We start from the raw sequence: 25218 nt of genomic DNA, 5'->3' as shown, positions 1-25218 counted from the left end.
TTTAACACAGATTCTTAAACTTCATATAATCACTAGTATTCATTATAAATAATCTACTATCTTCATAGCTCTCAAAATGCTAACACTCCACAGAGATCTGCTCTGTTGATGGTAGGCTGTCTCCAATGTCAAGATATACTATATTAACAGAGATAAGATTATTAAATACATCAGCAACACTACTTACAGTAATTGACACAGAGATGTTACTCTGTCACTACTGACATTTACCACAGTGCAGAAGATAACCCTAGAATGCAGTGTATACCAAGAAACTGTTTTTGACATACTCTACAACTGACGCTAAACTTTGTAAAACACAAATAAATTAACAGAAAAAAAAAAAAAAAAAAAGCCTTCCTAACCTCTTTGCATATACTTGAATGTCTTGCAAATACTACTTGAGTTTAAAGGGTATCTTCATCTGTGAATGATGTGAAGAATCTGTGAAGACTGTGAACTTTTGAAGTGTAGAAGTGAAAAGATTTTCAAAATGAAAATTTATATCTGGAAGGGAAAGGATTTATAAATAGAAAGTTGTTCCTCCTCCTCCCCCCCCCCCAAAAAAAAAAAATAAAAATAACTAACTAAATAAAATAAAATAGTCCTAACAAATATTTGAGATCTCCCAAGTGTTTTTCTGATTTTTAAAATTCCCTCGATATTAAAGAGTCCATTATTTACACAGTCCTATTTGAAATGTTCCATAGCAGTGTAATTATATGAAATTATGTTATATTTATACATACAGAGTAAAAATCTAATAATCAATTTTGATCTTAGTCAAAGCAATACAAACCCTGAATAACTCAGGAACAGCAAAGATTATTAAGTTAAATAACATGGAAAAAAAAGTTCAGCCAGCTGTATTAGGAAGAATATATATATTTTTTTTTTTTGGGGGGGGGGTGGTGTAAAAGAGTGATCTGTTACAAAAGTAATATCTAATCTTTTCTCACTGAAATAATGGGAAAGAAAGAATATCCATACTACAAAGATCCACTTTTTTTTTTTTTAAGGGAAAATAAATTGTGCAGACACTCTACTAAACTAAAATCTTGGGCCACAGTCTGGAGGGGAAAAATATATAAAACAAAACAACAACAAAAACAAAACAAAACAAAACAAAACAAAAAATTCATCTGTTAATACAATAGCCTTTCTCCTCCACCCCAGTAGCAAAGCACAAAAAATTTTTACATACACTTCCCATCAACGTTGTGCTTAAGTCCTTTCCTAAATCAAGGCTTTGGGAAGCAATTTAAACACAAGAGAGGTGATTTATTATCCCTAAGATGTCCTCTTTCCCTTAAGATCTGAAGTACATAAAGAAACCCATTTCTAAATCTCTCTACAGATAGAAGAGTGGGAAGATGCTTGGTGTAATGATAAGGTGGAAGAAAAAACAACAACAAAACTTTGTGAGAGAACCCAGTGCTGATAATAAGGCCACTTATCAAGTAAAACAGATCGTTCAATAGAATTTGAAAGCCAGCAACTGGAACACAGCATAGGCAAGAGATGTGTGCTCTAACAAAATAAGCAGAAAGCCACTTTATTTTTTTAAAATCTAGAATTTTACTTTGATTTTTTACATTCACTTTTGCATTCATTTACTTTGCTTTTTTACATTCAATCCCAAATGATTTCTTACTATGCTTAGCGCTGTCTGGTAGAGAAATGTAGCTATGTTCAAGAACTACATGTACATTTAAACAGATTTCTACTTCAGGTTTTGGAAATACAGTAAGCCAATTTCACTTTATTGGTGGTTCTTTTTACTCAGCATTGAAAAGCTCTTAATATATCTTTGTAATTTTGAGTATGTAATGAGTTTGAATAATGAGTATCTTTCAGTAATGAGTATCTTTGTAATTATTTTTTTCTTCTCTACACTAGAGAAACTAAGATTAATTAAACTAGATGGATAATCTGACTTTACAGAAAAGAAGTAGAAAATGCATGATGCTGCTTTCCAAAAACATGTCTTACCTACCACATACAAAGACAATAAACAGGAATGACTGTGCAGTGATAAACAATTGGAGTAATTGTGGACCTGCATGGCATTAAAGTGACAGGTACATCATGATCCTGTTTTTCAGCAGTAGCATACCATAGATTAGAGATGGCATTATTTGGTAGTATTGGTTGAACACCAACATGTCTTCTTAATTACATGCATGCTGCATGATACTTAAACATGTATCTACTAAAATAAATTTTCTCTATGTCATTTAACAAGGGTGAAGGACTCTAAGACATAGACTCTAACATCATATGCGATATTTAGGTAGTCTAGACCCACATCTTTGTCTGAGACTTTCAGCAATGTTTTCTGGGATCTTGCTTTGACCATAGTATATGGCAATTTTCCAACTCCATTATTCCTAGTTAAAGAAGTTAAACTAAGGCATGAAGTGGGTGTTCAACAAAGGGAAAAATGCTAAATAAGGATCATAGTAAATGTTAGACATAAATAGCAATACACACTAAAAATAGGCATGTGGGCATGACATTTCACATAGTTCATTACTTCTGGCTTTTCTTCTAACTATTACCAACCATCTGTATTTCTGTAGTATCTATTCTAGACACCTTGCATTATTCTTCACATTTTTCCCCATCCGTATTGTTTATAAACATTTGGTACATGCATTTTTGTCTCTGCCTTTTTTTTTTTTTTTTTTTTTTTTTTTTGCATTGTTCCAAACTTTGTATTGTTTAAAAGAAAAGTGAAAACATGAAGGTAAACTATCAACATGTTTTCAAGGAAAGCGTGTTTACAGTCAACATAATTTTAGAAAATAATGGAACATACTACCACTGAAAGTGATAATGGACAAAGGGATTTAGTTTTTTAATTGAGTTCTTCATATTAAATGTACTTAAGAAATCTAAATAGTTATTGACAAAGTATTCAGCATTTGTACTTGCTGAAACGAAAACCACCTTCTATGACAAGTGAATAATAGTAAGAAACAAGTTAAACTTTTAATGAATATTTGAGCAGAATAGTTCTTTTTAAATGCTACTTTTTTGCATTTTGATCTGTGTCTCATCTGACAAATATGTTTGCATGGAACATTGTACAAAGCTCTGCTAGTCAACACTGTTATTTTCAGAAGTGGGATATATGTCACATTTCTCCTAATTTAACTAATACTGTTGTACCTGACCTAACACTCCAATAAATTGCAAGAACAATTATAATTATGGTTTGCATATACAGCTAACAGTACCTGGGGATACTCTCTTGTTTCCATGCATTAGGCAAACCACAATTTAGTTTCCTTATTACATCAGAGTTGCAAAGCTGTGAATCATTCTTACAATTTTTTATTGCATGTGCTTACCAATGTTTTAAAAGGTTACCCTGTAAATTATGCATGTTTCTTTAAGTTACAACCATACATTATTTATGAAAGTTTTGTACAATGATAGATTATTTATACTCTTCTATGTCACTTCCTAATCTGAAAGTCTGTATGAAGTTGTACAAGAAACAGCAGAAATTGCAGCATTTAACTACTTAACTTGAAAACCCATTATTAAAAATGGATGGCAAACAACACCTACAGTCTGAAGTGTGGAAAAAAAAAAAAAAAGAAAGGTATTTTCTCCTACTGCCTTGCAAATAGAAATCTGACTTCACATGGTCATAGAAGCTTTTGAAATATTCCTATCTAAACAATAAATCATTGTTAAACTGCAGTGTCCAGTGGGTACTTATGCTTCCTTGGAGTATTTAAAGGCTAAGATTTAAATAATTGTGAAATTCTGAAGTTTCTCCTCAATAATCAATTATTTTATTTACAATTCAAAAGATATTTTTATTGGTAAAATTATGTAAAATATTATTTTTTGTGTTGAAAAACCCTTTAAGTGAAATCTTCAAGATTTCTAAGACGAAGCCTTCCAGTGCCACCATTCACATGACTTACACCACAAATGCTTAGAGTAGGCATGTGCCAACTTCTAGAGTTCAAAAGAAAGTAAGAGACTAAGTCCCAGATGGAGGTCTCATTGTTTTCCGCAGGTAGATCTAAGAAGCAGCACGGTTGAGTCTACCAGCAATGAAAAAAATAAGCTCTTAAATTGGGGCATATGATAACTGAACCACAGCTGGACTGAGAACCAACTGTGCAGATAAGCCATATAAGTCATGGAAGCAGACATTCCTAAATCTACTTGTCACTGCCCATGTACACCCAATCATTCTGACTCCAACAAAATGAGTGTAGAGTATTCACACAAAGAAAAATTGTAATTGGCCATATAAGGTAGAAAGAAAGAAAATGTGAGTCTTGCAACTTTGTAAGTTCAATGTAGTAATTAGGAAAACAAACAAACCAGAATAGAATCCCATAAATTTTTGTTACTGTACCAAGATATTTTGCTTCTTTTTATGATGTCCTTAAAATTACATTCTGTTCAGAAAGAATGGATAAATCCAAAATAATGTATAAGCAGACAATGAAAGTATACAAGGCACAAAAGGGTAAGAAGTAACAGTAACATAATGGGAAAAAAAAGAACATGCAAATAAACAATCCAGTTCCTACAACCCAGTTCCTTTTCAACTAATTTGACAATGATAAATGGAGAACGTATGGTTACAGTAGAAAACCATGCAGCTTCTGACTGCTGCAAGACAACTGATAGCATAACTGAGAAAACTAAATTTTTGTTTAGCGGAGGTTGCATATACAAATCTCTGGTATTGCTCTATGGATGACATAGCAGAAGCTGAAATTGCCCAGCTTAGTCAGGACTATTTCAGAAGTCATCAGATTTTAGTATAACATTACTGCTCTGCTAAATAGGGATGGGACTTGAGACCTATTGCCAACTGTTTATTATTATGTTAGTGACATTGGCCACTCACTACAAGAAAGATGTTGGAAACCTTAGGTTTAACCACTATACAATGGATACATACATACATATATATATATATGATAGTTTAACTTAAATCTGTTCAACAAATATTAATGAAATCAGTGAAGTAAAAGCTAAAAATTGTCTAATTTCTGTCTAATTAAAGTAATAATAGCAATACTAACAGATTTGGGAAAGAAATAGTTTCTTAGCAATAATAAGGAATGATATTTTACATTATGCAGGATATTTTTCATCTTCAAACAGTTTTACAAGCATTAAATTTTCATAGGAGCTCTCTTGTAAGTAACGCATTCCCCCCCCCCCCCCCCCCCACCTCCCATTTTTCTTTTTATTACACTCAGATTCTTTATCTGAGTAAATATTCACATTTCATTATTTCACGTTTGATGGTAATAAACGTCCAATGGACCATCAATGGAATATGTGGATTACAACATTCAGAAAATGTTAAGTCTCATGTACTCTGGTCTCTTTAGACTTAACTTCATTTGCTGCTACAGAACCCATGCAGCAGCACCAATGCTTCCTACCATCTTGGGCGTGGAGACCACATGCTGCATCGTGTCACCTCCATGCCCAGTCTCTTTCAGATCTTTCAGATCATATTGACGTGGCAGTTCATCAGTTCGTGCAATGCATCCAGGGCATGTAAAACACAGTTGAGATACTATACAGTGCTTACAGGTATAGGTTTTGTTTAAATTAGAGGATGTATAGGACACATATATATTCAGACCACACCTCAGCCTTTAAAGCAAACTTATTAAAAATAGACATGATATAAGCTAGTTTGAAATATAATAATAATAATGCTACAAAACACAGACTTGGAATACTTCCAAGTGTGAACATATTGGCTGTATAATTTTACAATATAAAATTAATCACATGTACAGCTGCAAGTAATATCAAGAGAGATAAGAACAACATTTCCACAAAAATATTTTTGCCAGCTAGAATATTTATTTGTGGAGCTACATTTTTGGCTCTATTAACTAAGAAAGATTGGGCTTTCGCATTCCTGAGGAACAGTGGAGGATATGCAGTGACAGGCAGTATTTCAATATTTCAAACATTACATGGCTCACTCTGAAAATGCATAGATTCTGGTGCGTGCTCATTGTTTCTTCTGTTTCCCGTGCCCTCCTCCCCACTCCACCTCCTTCTGGGACAATAAATAAATAAATAAATCTTTCCTGACTCATGTTCTGGACTCATCTTTGGTTTGGTGTAGTGGCAGACTACTCTGTTCCTCAGCCTGTGGTATGAGGTAAGTGAAGAACCCCACCACTTCTGACCCACCTATGTTTCCTTGTAATTTATGGGGTGCAGCTTCTCATACTGAGCTTTTAAATTTCAGTTTAACTTCATTAAGAACTAAGTCAAGTTCAGACCTTGTGTAAAATCCAACAACTTTCTCTGCAGTTGTAAACTTCTTTACTTTTCTCTGCAGATGTACAATTCTGGTCATGATAATTATAACCAATAAATTTAAGTTAAAATATCAATAATAACTCTATTTATCTGAAACAGCATGTTAACTTTGACCTATTTTCAAGGTATGTTACTGCAGCTGTTAGAACTTCTTGTAATATTTTAATATACATAGATAGATTTTGGTTTTAGCTGATCAATGACTTTCAATGGCTTTATTCTACAACTACCTTGCTGTATGGTTTATGTTACTGCTGAGTCACAAGGGAGAAAAGACCACTCACATTCCCATTTGTCAAACTGCAGACATTTATTTCTTACTTCCCTGCTATAATCTTTGCAGAGACACACTTTTTGGACAGCAAAAACCCTATCTGGTGCTGCCTGTCCCTTTTCTATGTCTGGCAATCTATTATGATATGAAAGCACTTCCTAAATGAAGACACTGAAACATTTGATCCTCAAAAATTTTCAAATTGTAAATCAACTTCAATCCATAGACTTGACTGAATGTCAGGACTGAAGGTTAATAGTCACAAGAATTAAGTCAATTATAAATAATAATGTGCTACAACTTATAAATTGCATGCTGACTCATCAGTGATGATAATGCATAAACAATTTTGTATTTGTATATTGAGAACTGTCAGGAAGGCTTGTTTCTCATTATTGGATTTCCACACATGGAAGCATAAATAAAGGCTTAAAAACAGGTTAAGCCAAGCAAACATTCCTATTTTTTCTCTCTATTTACAAGATTCTGGCACTCCAGAGTCACCAGTTCTGAAAGAAATAGTTGAACGTCACACACTTTAATAACAATTGGGTTTTTTTGTGATGTTGATTTTTATGTTATAAATGCACAAAACAAATACATAGTTTATCCTGAATGTAGATAACACTTAGAATACTTAATGGCATACAAGGCTATTCAGTTTACGTGGGAACTAGTTTAACAGCAATTTCAACAGTGTGTAGAACAACAGAGAGCATCATAAGCACAGGGTATTCTGACACTGTATATCAAAAAATGTTGCTATTGGAAAATGTTTTTCATGGAGAAAACTCAAAGATTGCATGACTGCAAAGACTGCATGAAGTATCTTGCAATGTGGTATTCCTTGGTCATCAGACCAGTAGTTATTTTAGTATTTTAAAATAAATATAAATATGAACTGGACTCTGATCCACTGACTAAATCAGGAGGATCATATTCAAGTATATTTCCAGCCATGGTTTAATTATCAGAGAATATATTATATTTATATTAAGTTGGTTACCTAGAATTGCACATACCTAAAAAAAAAGCCCTCCTTATACACAGATTAACTAAATTTGTGGATACAAATTTGTCTTCTTTCTCAAAAACATCATATCTATCCCCACCTGCATTTTGTGTTCTAATATATGATTTAGCTGAAATAGTGTAAAAATGAATGTTGCTAGATGACTCCTTTAAGTGTCATTTATTTCTAAGCTGTTTCAAACACATAAAGTATTCCAGTTAACTTAGTTAATAATTTGTATTGATAAAATTAGCTCAAGTTCCATCTATTTTACAGGTGTATTTAAAAAAAAAAGACAAAAATGTAGCCTTGCTTTTGACCACCCTATTTTGTTCTTCTCATCAACCTTCTTAAGAGAAAGAGTCACAGTTCTGAGAATGTTACATAAGATCCTTCTGTAAAAGCAGAAAACAAACAAACAAACAAACACAGATCTTAAACATAACTGGTTCCACTGTTTCCAGATGCGAGAGATTTGAAAGGAACTGTTAGGAGATTCTTAACACAAGTCCTGTGCAGTTATGAAGCATAGTCATATGATCTAGTTTAGACTTCCAAGGTGCATCCAGGAAGAATTAAAGATTAAGAATGAAAGAATCCCTCTGCAGTCAAAAGAGAGAACAACAGATTCCATGGCTCTATTTGTAAACAATTTAAACCAGTTAAATAAATAAATAAATAATAAGTTAAATAATAAATAAATAAATAAATAAATAATAAATAATAATAATAAGTATCCATTTCGCCATACCTTTCAGAGCTTCTTTCATCAGTAAGGTTGACACAAAACTCATCTTAAGTCATTTATGAGGAAGACATTAAGAAATTTGTTAGCTAAAAAGGGAGGAAGGCAGTTCTAAGGCATATCTATAGTAGAAGGAAGGACAACCACCTTATATGACCATTATACATCTCACCAATTTAATTGATTCATTTCTTCTCTCACAGAAATAGTTTGAGAATACAGGATCAAGCATTTCTTTTAGGATACGTCGGCGAAATGCCTGAAATCGGAAACCATCAGTGCATAGTCATTTAAGCAAATGTTTCTGAGTGTTATAAAAGGTGGTACTAAACTACTATAGATTGTTTGTGCTCACTAAGTGTTTTGCAAACTTTTAACGTGTTGCTTTTTTTTTTTTTTTTAATAACAAAGCATATGGAACACATGTAAATGAATACCCCCATGAATACCTGAATCCCCCCATCTATTCTTTTTTTTTTTTTTTTTTTTTTAAACTGCCAGTCTTCAGCAATATTTACCAGTGGAGAAGAGGTCTGAAGCGTGCTGAGATGTTACAATCAGCTTCATAAAACAGCTAGAAGAGAAATTATTAATGCCCAGTTTTCACAAAGTTTCAGTGTCAGCTTGGCTTTATTGGATTTCAGAAAATTCATATAGGAGCTTAACTCAGGGGGGAACAAGGCTTCACTTGTGGTTTGGCACCAAAAATCACTCATTCTCCTTTCACATATTTACAACAGCCAAAGACAGATTTTTTTATCTGATACATTAATGTATTTAGATATTAAATTTTCAGCACTTGGCAAAATTAAGCAACAAAATAATACTTAGAAAAACAATAACAACAAAATATATATACAAAGAAACTTTCTAGATCTCTCTTCAATTGAATCCCATGATCACTGCCTATCAGAAATGACCAGTTCAAGTCTAGAGTCTAAAAGTTCACATTTCTTATTACCGAGGTTATCGTTGGAGAACTCATGTTGACATTGTAATTCCCATGTGACACCTATGAAACTAGTGTATTATTTATGGAAATAAAAGGTCTCAGTACTTATACAGTTAGCTTCGCAAACAAGTCAGCAGCTGAACACCCCCACAACTTGAGGACAGCTCTCTCATACTTATCAAAAAGAATGTTCCAACTCACATAAGCTGAGTCAAGGGCAAAATGGAATACAAACCATGACACCTCACTGTATTTTGAGTAGTTAAAATTTTGTTTTCATTAGACTGAACACAAATTCAGCAGTGCCTTAGAAAATTGAGTCAATACCAGTAAAAACCATTAATGACTCCTCATGTGCTTCTGAAGATTCACAAATATGCCAGAATACAACATAGTAATCCTAAAGTTATGAAATAAAAAACGTCAATATGGTAAAATATGTAAATTAATTATTGTCACATTTTTACATTAAGCTTGTTTAACAGTCACTTCCCTATGTGTTCTATCCCTAAATAAAAAGGTTTATGTCATTTTCTTTTCACTCTTAGTTTGAAGGCTGAATTATTGGAAGAATATTCTGAAAAGTAGAAAGTATATTTTTACAGGAACTTTTTCCTCCCCTGGACATTTAGAAAATATTTAAAATAAAGTTCTGCTGACTGACCATTACATTAATGTTATGGTGGATACACATTATGAGTAAAGATAGAATTCCTCTTTATAGTCACATTTTCATCATACTGTAGGTTGTTACAAATCCCTTGTCATGAAAAATCCTCTTCATTTATTTGAAGGTCTGTAACTGAGAACATTCCAAGATTGGAAAAATGGAGCAATTTTCTATTTCTAATGCAAGATAATTTTCTGTGACCTAGATTGTCTAGTTCTTTGTTTTCTTCCTTCTAGTTTGTCACCAGTGTAGTTTGAGCTGAAACATGTTCTGCTAGACTGGGTCTCGTTCAAATATTTTTTACAAGAGTAATTTTGGAAATACAGGATAAGGATGGAAACACACTTCCCACATATGATAGTTACATGAAGTAACTATCCTACAGAAAGAATTAAGGGTGTAAAATATACCTATGGTGCAAAGGTTGTTTTTGATTGTGGTATACTCATAACTGTAATTTTGGTAGTAGTTTGTACTTGTGGAAATAAGATATATCCCTCATTCTTCTAACTTTTCTATTTCTCTTCAGCTGCAATTATCAAGTGCTTTAACACTATGCATAAGCAACAGAATTATTTACATGCTAATAGAGGTCCTGAAACAATTTTGATTATCATGGGTTTTCCTGAGCAAGAAAACAAATAAAAATAAGGCTTCTGAGAACTATTTTAAGCTTAAGACATGAGAAGAATTGTATAATTGAGCCAAAATTCCAGATTATTAAATTGTGAAGTAATTGTGAAGAATTGTAAATTCTTCAGTTAGTTCAGAGCAACAGGTTTGTGTTTTCTCTTGTCTTCCCATTGTAACACCATATGCTTAATTCTAGGTATAAGTACAAGCTCATTCTGTAAGCATTATAGATTTAAAGACAACAAACCCTTAGAATAGCAACACTGGCAGAAAGAAACAGAACTTCTGCAGACATGATGTGTTTTATTCCTGGGGATGTTTTTACTTTCTTACAGAGAAGAGCTCTTAGTTCTGGTCCCTTAATCCCAGCCCATAGGCCTGAAACTCGTGCAGAACAGCACCTCTGTCCCTTTCCTGTCAGGTGCCCAACCTGTCAATGTAGTTACCAGCCCTGATGTCGATTTATTAATCATATATTAATCTGGCACATGAGCTTCTGAAACAAGGGATGAATTGGTGCTTCTCCACAGAAAAACGGGATGTCATATAGTTGGACTGTCTATCTGGAGAGCATTTACAACTTCACACCCTCAACCCAACAGATATTTCTGTGCCTTGTGGCCAAAGATGACACTGTTTTGACACTGTTTAATGTATCAGAGAAGATATTTGTAAGGTGCCTCGAGCAACATAGATTCTTTTCTTTTTCTTTTTTCTTTTTTCTTTTTTCTTTTTTCTTTTTTCTTTTTTCTTTTTTCTTTTTTCTTTTTTCTTTTTTCTTTTTTCTTTTCCCCACAACCTGTATACTCACTGCAGTGCTTTATTGCCACAAACTTTGCTTCCCAAGCCTGAAAAAAAACTATCAGCAAGGACCTGCTTTCAAGATCAAGCTATTCTATTATTATATTTAGTGCATTGTACCATTCACAAACTCTCCTAGGTAGCTGAAAATTAGCAATGATAAATGAACACCAAAACATTCAAGTGCTTTGCAAACTACTTCAACATGCCAAGCATTTAAACAGATGAAAGAAAATCCCCATGCTGCTCATAGCACTATGTTAAACTTCAACAGCTGAAAATAGAGCAACCTAAGAAACACCATTACAAAGATTTTCTCATTAACTTTACTTTAGAGAAATATTTTTATTAGAATAATTACTCTGTGCATTTAATTAATTATGAGCAATAAGTTTTATTTACTTCTGTTATAAAGGTTAAGAGACAATACTTTCATACCAGAAACATAAAAACCTGTTTCTTTCCCTTCATTTTTGCTTATCTTAGATAATCAGTCCAAACTAAAACAGGGTGTGTAAAGGTGGCAGAATATGTCTCCTATCCTTTTATTGTACTCCTGGAAGGTTTTTTCTTTTTTTTTTTTTTTTTTTTTTTTTTGACAGTTCATAGAAAATGACATAACAGCCATAGCAGACTGGGGAAAAAAATAATATTACTGCAATTTCCCCAATTAATTCTAACCTCTTTGCTTTACTTGTAATTATTTCACTCATCTCCCAAAACTTAGCTTATTAAGATCTATCCATCATGGTGTCGGTCATACAGTATTTCTGTCACTGAGCTTTCTGGCTTTTGTCTTTCTTCTATTCAGACTCTGCCTACAGAGAATTCATAAAAAGGAAAAGTGTTTTAAAAAGATGAATAAGGGTTAAAGGTGAATGAATTACTATAACTCCAGATTTATTTATTTATTTATATGGCTAATAATTCCCTGAACTTGGTCTCCTGCTTTCCTGGAAAAGACACTCCTTGTACTAATCACTTGTCACCTGTAAGACTATCAATTGGACAATTAGCTATAATTTGCACCTTACATAATGATGCATATAGCAGCTGTTTTTCTCTTTCCCCACTCCATTGTGTTCATTGGAATAAATCTTCACAATTATTGTGAGTGATTATACCTATTTATATAAAGTGTTTACAACAGCATTCAGTTATATTGCAGGTGAGATGCATACCACATCAGGTTATGACTATTTATCTCTAACACACACACACACACAAAAGAAATAAATAAATTAAAATTATTCACCACAAAGGACATAAACAGAAGGCCTGCAGTTAACCTGACAGTTCTAGCAATCATTCCCTGAAGACTCTACTTAGAAGAATGATGAATACGTGAACTAGTTCTGACTAAAATGTGCTTTATTCTGTAATTAAGCATGCTACCACCTGCATATATGATTGTATATCTCTAATGTGAAATACAAAATGTTGAAAGGTCCACATATATATATATATATATATATTTTTTTTTTTTTTTTCCTGAAGATACTGTTGGGGTCAAGAGAAAGCATCTCTCTATATGTAATTATTCCGTTTAGTTAGGCTAAAAGGGGGGAAAAATAAAAAGACAATTCAGACAGCTCCAACTAAGTGCAGGGAACAAAATCTCTATGCAAGTCTCCAAGAGTTACTACTCTTGGTTACTAGAGTTACTATCAGCTTCAGTTATTAGCACTGAGTTGCGACTGAAACCAAAACTCTAGGTCTCCATCTGGCTCCTGCTCCTAGCAATACGAAAACATCTCGACAGATGCCTGTTTTATTTGCATAAGAATTCTGATTAATGAGTTAAAATGTCTGCAGTAATTTACACCTGTCCATTCTGACTTCTCTTGCTGATTGCATCCTGGAAGTAAACAGTGTTAGCTTAGCTCCAGGCATGGGGCAGTGAATTATAGCAACTCCGTATTGCTTCCCAAGTAGCTGATCTATCCCTGCAGCAGAGGCAGCTACCTGGAGCAGCTCAGCAGCTGTTTGGTCAGATCCATCCACCCCCACAGTGGGAGCAGGAGAGGGGCAGGACAGGCAGTGAACATGAGAATCACAGCAGTCTCTCCCACCTGCTCAAGGGAGCTGGCAAATTAAGCCCCAGGCTGAGGTATTTCTTCTGCCTACAGCTTTGTAGATCTTTGCTAATCTCTCCTGTCACTGTAGAAGCAACTGGATTATCTGCAGTGTTGCTTGAATTCAGGTACACTTATTGGCTCTTGCTACAATGCATTTTAAATATTCTACAGAGGCTTATCTGAAAACAAAATCCAATGTGAAGGACAGAAGGTGGACATTGCAGATCAATGAGTGTCAGAAAATGAGATACCATTTTTAAAATTACTGTATAAATTGTCCAGGGTTAATAAGAAAAACAAACAAACAAACAAAACAAAACAAAAAATCTACTAATAAATCATGCAACAAACACAAGTTCCAGAAAAAAAACAGGAACAGTTAATGCCATTAATAGCCTTCAAGTGCTCTGAAAACTTAGAGAAAAACAAAACACAACAAAAATAAAAAACTAAGATCTCATTTTCTATATATTATACAAATTAAGAATATTGTTGTTCATAGAATCTAAAACACAGTTAAAAAATAGAAGAAAGTTTACAAGCGACAACAGAGAAACAATTCCTGATATATTTAAGATATATCTCCATCAGTTTTTAGTCTGTGTTATTTTCCAACCCATTATAAGAAACTGGAAGAGTGCTGAACTGAACCGGAGGTGGTGGGGAAAAAAAATAAGTATTTCAGACATTCTATATGTAAATTTATGGAAAACAAAGATCATATGCTATCCAGTCATCCATGCACAGACAAAATAAGTTAAAACAAAACACAGACACCCACCCCCCACTCCATCCCCTTCTACCCCCAACCCCCAAATCCTGTAATCCTGTTCCTCCTTCCCTTTATTTCCCTTTTTTTTCCCCTCTTTTTTTTTTTTTTTTTTAATATATAATTCAAGTTGCTATAGTCATTTTTTTTTTAGTATTTTTTCACCAAGTCAACTACTTATTTCTTAGTTGCTTCCTTCCCCCACATGCATTAGCTAGAATCAACATGTCAAAATGAAGATTTTTAATTCTCTGGTTTTAGTGGCTAAACATTTACTAAGAAAATACTGGAGACACATTGACACCCAAGACTACCAGGATAGCTTTCCATCATATAACTAAGGAGGACCACAACCCTGAGAAGACAATACATTTAATACTCTCATGACCATACTCATTTACAGTAGCATTTCCTGTGCTATATTCTGAACAGAATTCAAGCTTCCCACAGTGCTACTGCCATTTAGTTCATTCCAAAGCTCTACCCCACTGTTCACTCAGCAATCCCACCAGTCAATCACAATGTCTTAGCAGCTGCTCCATCCTTTTCTCTTTCTTGGCTAAATATGACCTGTATGCTTTACCACACAAGACTACACCCTCCTCTGCAAATCAATTGTAGCTTCAGTTCATACTGTAAGTAAAATTTATGGAATCAATTATTTACTTAAGGTCACTTATAACTTATTTTTTCTAAATATTTTTAATACATTTTAAAGGAGGATAGTCTGTTTTTTTTTTTTTTTTCAAAATTATTATCTGTCACATGGATACTGGCTGCAGATTCAAAAATAATTATTTGTAATTTATAATGAATTTGAAGATAAAAATCACAGATTCAAAGACAGAAAAGTGACAAATTCTTATATGGATCTCAAAGCTATTGAAAATACTTGGATGCAAATCCTACCAGTTGAAATTTTGGAAAAGGCTTTTACCACACCTCTAAGCGTGCAGAGAATAAATCCTCAAGCTTTTGCCTCAGAATGCACTACAGTGAGGTCATGTAGTTGATGTCTGCCTACCTGCCTTCTCCTTAGAGAAGTATTCAATCTAGTACAATGCAACATATGTCTACTGCACTATATAACCATATGTCTATAGTACAGTGATATAGTACAATTGCAAGGCATATGTCTGTCTAGTTCCAGGCAAGAATTTGTTGCTCAAACAGATGTAGGGAGTGTAGTGTGCTCTAACCACTGTCACATCCATAATCTTCAAGGTAGTATTGGAAGAGCCAAAATCTTCTGCTGAATTTGAGAAAACTCAAGCAAATGTGCAGTTCAACCTCTTACATCAATGTCTCTTAGCTATACTTTTCCATATACTTATTGAAATGGCTAATGTTTTTCCATAAGGTCAGGTTTCAAGAGGTACATGCTTCCCTCTGCTCTTGAGGTGGAAAAGAAAATGTCCAAACTCCTAGTCATTATTACTGCCTACAGATTGGCTAGCATCATAACTTTTCAGCTCAATAAAGAGAAATCCAGTTTAGTAAATGCAATGACTGTCCAATCACCTCATAAGCTTAATCCATATATTAAGAACAAAGTCATAGATTATGATATTGTGTATTTCCATCTGGAGCTTTAAAAATAAAATAAAATCAACTTATTGCTGATATACTATTTATATTGTCTTGTTAAAGTTTTTTTACACACCAAAGAAGTTGTTCAATGTTCCACAGAGAATCTTGTTTTCCTTACAAAGTTATTTCCATCTTAAACAACGCAGTATTCCCATTATATTTCTTTTCATTGCTAATTCCAAGATGCAAGAAAAGACACAATTTATATATACTTATCACAGGATTCATCTGACATTTAAGAAAACAACACAACAACAACAAAAACCACAAGCTATTTGCATTAGGACAATTTTGGGATTCTAAAAATCAAATAAATGACAAAATGACTAAGTTATAAGCTCTCTTTTATACATTTGGAATAAGAAAGTATGTCTAGTCACATACCAGAAGTTATTGAGGGAGATGAAAGGCAAAATGAAAAGGGCACAAAACAAAAGCTGTAGTACTAAGTATTACATCCATGATGTCCAGATAAATCTCTATTTCTGTTATTTTAACTTAAAGAAAAAGCAAAATAACCCTAGCAACTTTCAGCCTTTGAAAGTCCTAAGAGCCAGAATCTAGACTCCTAGCAGTCATAACTAATGCCTGGAGAAAAACTGATCTCAGTACAGACACACTGGAAGTTTTTCTCTCTTCATTGGGGAACAATTACAGCTTTGTATAATAAATGTCTCAAAACTGTCTCATCTTCCCAAAGGAAATACATCTAAACAGTGAAAATTGCTTTCTTCATAGTTAACAAGATCTCTTACATTAATTTTTCTTTATGGTAAAATTAAAAAATAATGATTAAAGGCCATTATTAAAGAAATGTTACATCATGTCGTGATTTTTTTTTTTCCCTAGCCAGCCTAACCCAGACTCAGTGTATGAACATACTTACATTTTTATTAGCAATCCTTTTATTAAAAGAAATAAAGTTATGGAATTATTTTGTGACAACAGATTATCCTTTTTTTTTTTCCCCCCGCCCATTTGTTGGATCTATAAGTAATTTTCTCTATTAAAAGCTGTGCTAGATTCTTTTAACTCTTTTTTTAAATACTGTGAATTATAAAAGAGTATTTCCTGTTCAGTTGTTAAAAGTATATAAATCAATATTATCTGAAAGACAGGCAAGTTTTAGTATTTCTGTTTTGCAGTAAGCACTAAGGAAAAGATTTGTACTTAGTGCATAAATACTTTTAGAATGTCTTCACTAGAAAAATTAAGAATAGTTAAGGTCATAATTAAAAAGTTTAATCAAGATCTTGGGCCAGACTCCTCACACATTTACCTAGGTACAACTTCAGTGAATTCAGGGGGATATAGGTCCAGCCACTCTAAGAAAGAGACAGATTTTAGTTGTGAACACGTTAAAAACTATTGGCAAGGATGTGCAAAATCCATGGCAAAACTTGTACCTGAACACTTCTCATGGAAGTCCAAATTTCAAATATCACCGGAATAAATTTCTAATGACCAATAATTCCTCCCCTTACTTGAAAAGAGGCAAATCATCTCAACATCACAAGATAATGTACCACGTTTCTTAAAACAAGTCCTTCGTCTAAGTGTTTTTTCCGTAATACAATTATGGCTTTGGCTGTTCTTGAAATGATTGAAATGATGACCAGCATTAGTTAGCATTAGTTTAGGCATGCTCAGAAGATATTTAAAGTTGACTTCAATGTTGAATACACCAGTATTTTAAGAACAACACCTGCTCCAAAGCATCTGAATGCTATTATCATTCCTTGGAAACATAGGGATCCTGAAGCACTTAGCAAAGAGAAACTCCAAAAGAATGTTCTTATACTGTCAAGGAAGTCTCTCTTCTGTCTGCAGTTGAGAATGTTTTGTTTGTTTATTTATTTCTTCTCCTTTTCCTTTCTTTCTCCCTGCCCCCTATTCTTATCTTCACTATTTATTTATTTATTTTCAGATTGAGTGGGCAGGAAAAAACATTACTTTGGGAGAGAGTTGTTCTGTAGTTGTTCTTTATTCATGGTCATTTTAATACATCATGATAAATTAAACTAGCTTGTAAAAACTGCTACTCTTGTAGCAATTGTTTACCTTTTTCAGGACACAGATAATGCAATACAAGTGATGTATATTTCTTTAAAAAAAATGCATTACATCAGAACAGAATCTATTTCCAGACCTATTATACATTCATGCATATATACCATATTTGGTAAGGAGTCCACCTGTGCTTGATGCAATATTTTTAGTCTATTTATATTGTTCTTTTGCTCTGAACTCTACTCTGAACACATTTACTTTATACCCAAAGAGAATGGGAATGCATAAACAAAATATAAACAGAATAAAATATATGTTGAACGTAAAAATGCAATATTAAAACAAGATAATTTTATTTCCGTATTTATCAGAGAAGAAAATAGTGCCATACATTTAGAACAGGAAAAAATAAATAGATTTACAGAGTAACTAACTCTAGTTGGAATTCTGAAAAATCTTATAAGGTTTGAAACCCCCTAAAGAGTTTCTTCTGTAATCCATTAACAAAGTAATATTCATTCAAATATATGTCACTTCAAACACACAATGCAGCGAGAGCAAAACCGAATGTCAGTTTTATTAGGCTTATATGTAAAATCCCACTCAGAAATAATACTGAGGATAATATTCTTGTATTATTCAGGAAAAAAAAAATAAAATCCCTTATTTAATGACCCTTCCACTATTACATTTCTAATGTTCGTCTTGAATTCAAATACAGATTTTATATTTATATCTGAAACAAAATGTATGCTACTAGTCTAACTTTCTTTTAATAAACATTAACCTTAGACTTAAAGGTATTTTAGTTCACTTAATGAATTACACAGCTTTCTGAATGCATGTCCTGCAGTGATATTTTTCTAACTTTCTATCTGTGAAAAGATAGACCACTACCTGACAATTCAAACGCATTAATATTTTCTCCAGCAATAACATACTAATTGAATAAAACATATTCTTTAAAATCATAAATCACTAACTCAGATTTTAATTTTTAAATGGCACCTGCACAATTGTTTTATTGAACTAGTTCCTTAATACAAGAACTAGTTAAGAAATATGGTCTTAAGATACCTCTAAATCTCTTCACAATTCAGTCTTTAATGTCCAACTTCAGCTGAAGTTAGAATCTGAAGTTACCATGAGCAAAAATCATCCAAAATAAGTCTTAGATTATGAGTTCTTCAGCCCCAACACTTGTGCAGACAGAAGAGGAATATATTTTTTGAATAGCTGCTTAGTCTAGTTTCTGTTACTTTCAGTGAAGAGCAACAGCACAACACAGATTCCAACATCTGACACTGGGTTCTATTCAAAATCACTTTATTTTTATTTATTTATTTATTTATTTTTAAAGTAACAGGGCTACAGTGAGATACACCATGGATTGTGTCTTACAGAAAGAAAAGTATTTGCTTTCTTTGTGCTCTGGGCAAAACACAAGAAAGATCTTTTCCTGCATTGACAGCATATTTTTGTAGTGACAAATATATGATTTGTTCAAAACAAGACATTATTTTACCTGTCCAAGAATATAAGCAAAAGGGCAGAGTAGTCTGCTTAAGAAAAGAACAAACGAATGTTTAGGGAATAATAGCTTTGGAAATTTCCCTCATGCCAACTAATTGCATCTGTGTCAGAAAGAACTAGACCATCTTTCACTACACCTTCACTCCTTCAGAGTGAGAGGGGACAGACAGCTCACCAGCTTTTCCACTGTCACCATTTGGAAGCCTTTGGCATTAATCAATGATTTTCATAGTTCAAGTCTTTCATTTGTCTGGTCTCTCTCTCTCTCTTTTTTTTTTTTTTTTTTTTTTTTTTTTTAGGTGAACCACTCTAATCATAGATTTTGATCAATAACGTCCTCCACTGTTCAACTGTTGCTTCCCTACACTTGACACTGTTTCAATTCCTTCCGTTCATTTGGTAGAAAACTCCTAGGTAGCACTAGTAGCACTAGTAACACTCCATGGTAGCACTAGTCAAGAAGTGGCCTCTGAATTTCTTATAATAATGATGTTATGATTAAGTATCATATTGTCTAGTCTAGAGATTTGATTACAGAGTATTGGAAAATGTCTATATCTTGTGTCAACATGGCAGATATTAGCCTTCTTTTTTTTTTTTTTTTAATAATTTATTTTTAATGAGATAGAAATCAAATGATGGTGAAGAAGAGAAGGAGGAAGGGATGTAAATGAGCTGCAATCTGGGAATAACATCATATACACCAGCTTTTAGTTCTGTACCAACCATGGTTTATTCAAAAGAGACAATGTGGTGGAAACCCACAGTGATGGTGGAAACACACCAACACCACTTTTGATATACTTAATTTGTATGTTTCCATCAAGTACCTTTCAAGCCCTCCTAGGGTTGACTAAAGCAACTGGAAAACTGAAACTATGCAATTGGTAAGGACATAAACGTATTATGAAAATTGCTGTTCATTTGCAAAGTTCCACTATTTTATCTTTGAGTAAATTTTCAATTGGAAAACAAAATGGAACTTAGAAGTCGTTCTACAAATAAGGAATTATCAAATTTATCACCACTGACAGTGAGCAAGAAGGAATTAACTCAGCATGATCGTATTATAGTTATCATATGAAATTGTTATAATAAGGATGTGGAAGTACACAATTTGGAAACTGAATATATTTGATAGACAAGAGATAATTATAGAACTTCAGTCATTTTATAATATAACCATATACAAAATCACTATTAGTTTACATATATTTATACATACACACACACAAAATGATGAAGTCATCTGTTAGCTTTGCTCACTGAGTAAGCATCACAAATTTGCAGAAACAACCACCTCTTGTGTGGATTTACCTACTGAAATAATACATAGGGATTATATACAAATATAAAATGAACACACATACAAACGTTAAAAAAGTGTAATAGAGAATTTCATACCATGCAACCATTTCTGAATGGTTTTCTTAACCTAAATTAGGATGAGAATCAAAAACACCTAAATTTTCCATTCAAAAGTTTTAATTATTAATTTCAGACATTTACAAGCATAATATTTTGAGTTTTAATTATAACCATATACATGACATATTTGAACACTTGAAAGCAGTATTTTATATGGTAAATCTGGAAAAAATATAAACATACATATATTTATATATATAAAAAAAAAAAACACTATCCATTTGATAGTGTGGTTTGTTTGTTTTCTTCTCCTTAGAGAGCAATTACCACATAAACCCTTTTCTAACAGAAGGGGCAAAAAACATTTAGATGATCTTGTGGTTGGTTATCAAGGGAAAAAATAAAATAAAATAGCCCTTTGAGAAAACATTGACTTCAACTCCAATGTCAAGAACACGAAAAATAGTTCAGAGTTGTAAGAAGGTGAAATTATAATAGCACATAAACAGATCCAAGAGCTCTGCCAAGAAAATTCAGATATATAGATCCTTAATATTGTTCTACCATGTACGCAATGCAGGTAATGGCAACTTTGCAGATGTAGATCTCTGTGACATCCTGAATATCCAGGAGTTAACTCCAACATTAATCTTTGTCTAGCACTGTTTTGACATGTAAAGCATATGTATTTGTAATATGTGTATAACAATATAAAACAACTGCTCTGAGAATTCTGGACAGATGAAATAACTGTCAAACAGTTCCGTTATCTAGGCTTTTTTTGATATTTGCAGTTTATAAATAATGCAATTTATAATTGCTAATTAGATAGCAATAGTAAAATTGAAAGACTTATTTGAATGAATTTTTGAAAAGTTCTGTAGAAAGCAAAGAATATTTTCTAATATTATCTGGAATCCTTTCTTGCACTGTTGCCCAGAATTAGAATTATCCCTCTTCTGGATTAAAGATGCATTGGTGGATTAGTCTATCACTGATGACAACATAATATATCCTTCCCAGAGGCTTAAAATGAAAGGAGGTCTGTTAACTACAGACTATGTTAAAACAAAACAAAAAGCCTTTTGACACAAAACTGTATTTTAACACTAAACATCATTGTGTGGAAGGTCAAAGCAGTTTATGAAACAGTCCCAGGTTGAGTGCCATTTATCCTTATGCCATATATTCCTTTCATAGGAATATATTTCTATATCACCTATAAAACTGGCAATACATGGGACAGAATCCTGTGAGGATTAGCCATCATTATTACTCTTAGCTTTAGCCACCTGAACAACCTCAGTACTACCACCAAGACAATTTAAACAAAAAAAAAAATGTGTTTTGTTGTATCCTCCTGATGCTCATATAAGTATATAATTTTTGCAAAACTACTTTTCTTTATTTGAGAATAAATAAAATAAATAAATCTTGTCACTTAAAGAATACATATTTTTATATTTAAATCCATCTGTTTCATGAAAAAAACATATCAAAGCAATAAAGGAGATGATCTGTTTCTGAAGATTTTAAGTGTAATTATGATGTAAATTGATTTACATAACTTCATTTCAAAAGAAGACTTTAGGCACATTAAGTTGATTCTTTTTTTTACCCTAGCCCTCTAAAAGAGATGTTATTAAGTAGATTCAGAGTCACATTGATTTTCCACAGAATAGTGTCATCCTCCACAACTTCTATTATCTTTATTATGTCTGATTGTGTAGCTAATAAGAAGTCTTCCTTTGTGAACTTCTGTGAATATTTCTTGTGTGAATAGTTACACAATAGTTATAAGTTCTAGATTAGGCTTGTTTAATATTTATGCCATATTTTGAATTTCTACTTACAAAGCAACACATAACACATAAAAACATGATGTGTTATATTTTTCTTGAGGTACATAAATACCTAATTATATTATTTTTCTAATACAATATATGAAAAAGTAGATCAGCTATTAGCATTACAGATTTGTAAGGACAATGGGCCCTGTTTTCTGTTGCTTAAGAAAAGATTGGCCCAGCTGACACTATGAAGATTGGTGGAATTATTGCTTAAAGAAAGCAGTTAAATTTGCTCATAGAAATCAGCTAAGTAATAGACTTCCTGCCACACTTCTCCGTTTGTGTCACTGAGAACACAAAGACTAGACATTTTTCTAATTTTTTGTTGTTTTTGAAGTAAAACAGCTGCACATCATCATTAATGTTGTTTGTTGTCAATTGGATCTCTTTAGAAGTAAAGGGAATTGGTGAAATGTTTGTGTGTACAGCTCATAGGCTCTGTCCTTTGAAATGAAGCCATTGAAAGGGGGGAGGGTCCTGAGCACAAAGCAGGTAAGAACTACTTTTCTGGCAAATAACAGTACCAGCAACAAAACTCGTATTAGAGTGTCATGCTTCAATACGCAGAAAATAATACCCATGTGATTTAGAGAAATAAAAAAAGCGGAGAGGTGAAGGGAAAAGACTTCGAGTCTTATTTAAAGGAATTTAAAGGTACATCTAAGTAGTCTTAAGAGGGATTGCTTTATAATCAAGTACCAATTACATACACCCTGAATCACAATTAGCTACATGTCCTCAGACTAGCAGAGCAGTTGTAACACAGTTCTATGTTTCTCTACAATTGATTTCAGTGGCCACATATTTTCTTGATACTTTACAACTTATCAATAGCTCAGTGTCTTAATCACACCCTAATTGAACCACTGAGAAAATGCCAAGAGACATAAACAATAAGGTACCAAAACAGTTAGATCACAACGTTTTCAGTCAGGAAAGTACTGAGAGTAACTCAAAACCACTGTTTGTTTTTTCTTTTACTTTGGATCTCTAGATTTATTTGTTTAAAAGGAATCTTCCAAAGTCCAATTTTTCTTTACTAAAAAAAAAATAAAAAAAAAAATAAAAAAAAAAAAGCCCCATTAAAGAAGCAGCAAAACTCAAGACAGACAACTTCTAACCCTACGGCAAGCCAACTTCCAGCAGCGGGGGCAGCTCCTTGCCGGGGAGCCGCTGAGCGCGACGAAGCAGAGCGCCGCGGGCGGAGCAGGGCGCTGTGGGGCGCGGAGCGGCGCTGCTGCCCCGCCGGGCCCTGTCCGCGGTGCTGCAGCCGAACACTGCCGCTGAAGGGCTTTTCCGTGCTTTCTTTCTCAACAACCTTCTGCAGCTCCTGCTGTGCCGCTGCTGAACCTGTTCTACAGGGAGTCAGCTTTCAGGGTGATGTTTGGGGGGGGGTGGAGGGGGAGGGGGGGAGGAGAGGGAAAAAAAATCCCCTAACCTCCTGACAGAGCCCTGCCCAGGTTCTGAAACCTGTTTTTTCCCCGCAGCCTCTCCGGTGCCCAGGAGGAGAAGCCCCAGCCCAGAACATAACTTTCCTACAGCGATCCCAGCTCCAGCTGCAGCTCGGCTGCCGGCACCAGCCCCCACGCAGGGGGCCGGGAGGAGAAAGGACCGAGCATCCTCCTCACCTGAAAAGCTGAGGATAAGCCAGGCAGGAGAGTAGGAGAGGCTAGGAGCTGCCTAGCCTCACTCTCCTCCTTGCAGACTTCTGGTACCAAGAAAACCCCTTCCGAAGAGGCAGAAGGCTCCTATCATCCGATGGGAGGCAGGAGGCTCCCATTGTACAAACGGTGCCCTCCCTACAGCCCCTTTCCTGAGCCCACTGCCCCAGCCCGGACTCACGTGTGCCGTCAAACCGGGTGGCGATGGTGTCAAGGAAGGTGTTCTGGGGTGCCAGTAATCCCTTCATAACCGGCATTTTTCCAGCGCGGTGCGAGGTTCCCCATCAAAGTTTGCCTACGAGGGTGGTTCGAGAAGAAAGTGCAGAGGGCGCCCGGGGGAAGAGAGGAAGGAGGCGGAGGGAGGGAGAAAAGGATGGGGAGAGAGGGAGGGGGAGGAGGAGGATGGGGATGCCGCCGTCGCCGCGCCGCCCCCGGCGCCGGGAGTCCCCCGCTCGGCAGCTCCCGGTCCCGCCGGCCCCCGCAACCGGGCGGGGCGACCACGGAGCCCCCCGGGCACCGCCCGGGTCCCCTCTCCTCGCCTCCTGCGGAGAGGCCGCGGGAAGGAGGGCTGAGGATGGGGGAAGAGCAACCTGCATCCACCTGCGACTGGAGCACCGCAGGAAGAGCCGCCGCCCCGGCGCTGCCGAGCCTTCCTCCGGGCCTCAGCCCGGCCTGAACCGTCCGGTTCTCAGCTCTAGCAGACAACGCGGGGGGGAAGGCTAGGCTTGAAGCATGAGCACCCCGCTTTCTGAGTAATATCACGGGATAATACTTAGGCGGCATTGACATGTATAGCGCCTGGAGGTGTCCATTAGAGAGGAAACTAGAATATGGAGACTGTTTTATCAGGCATGTATGTGGTCTAAGTCATGTGCACGTTGAGACTTTTTATTAAAATATGGGGATAGGCTTTTTCAGAGTTATTGTGTGTAT

At 34.7% G+C, this 25218-nt stretch overlaps 1 protein-coding gene across 1 annotated transcript in view; it reads right to left on the bottom strand.

Annotated features, from left to right (window-relative positions):
* The window catches only part of KCNH8 (potassium voltage-gated channel subfamily H member 8), a gene marked incomplete at both ends in the record, with an annotated part of 182167 nt that extends 157625 nt beyond the window's left edge, over window positions 1–24542 (bottom strand). Inside the window, one exon of the mRNA XM_084306762.1 lies at window positions 24467–24542. Within this exon, the coding sequence (XP_084162888.1) occupies window positions 24467–24542 (76 nt within the window). The remainder of the gene's footprint in view (window positions 1–24466) is intronic.
* Window positions 24543–25218: the final 676 nt, after the last annotated feature.

Source organism: Netta rufina, assembly GCF_964035555.1.
Source record: "Netta rufina genome assembly, chromosome: 2".
Classification (NCBI taxonomy): Eukaryota; Metazoa; Chordata; class Aves; order Anseriformes; family Anatidae; genus Netta; species Netta rufina.
Note: the sequence above shows the minus strand (reverse complement) of the source record. Positions and strands in the feature narration are given on the sequence as shown.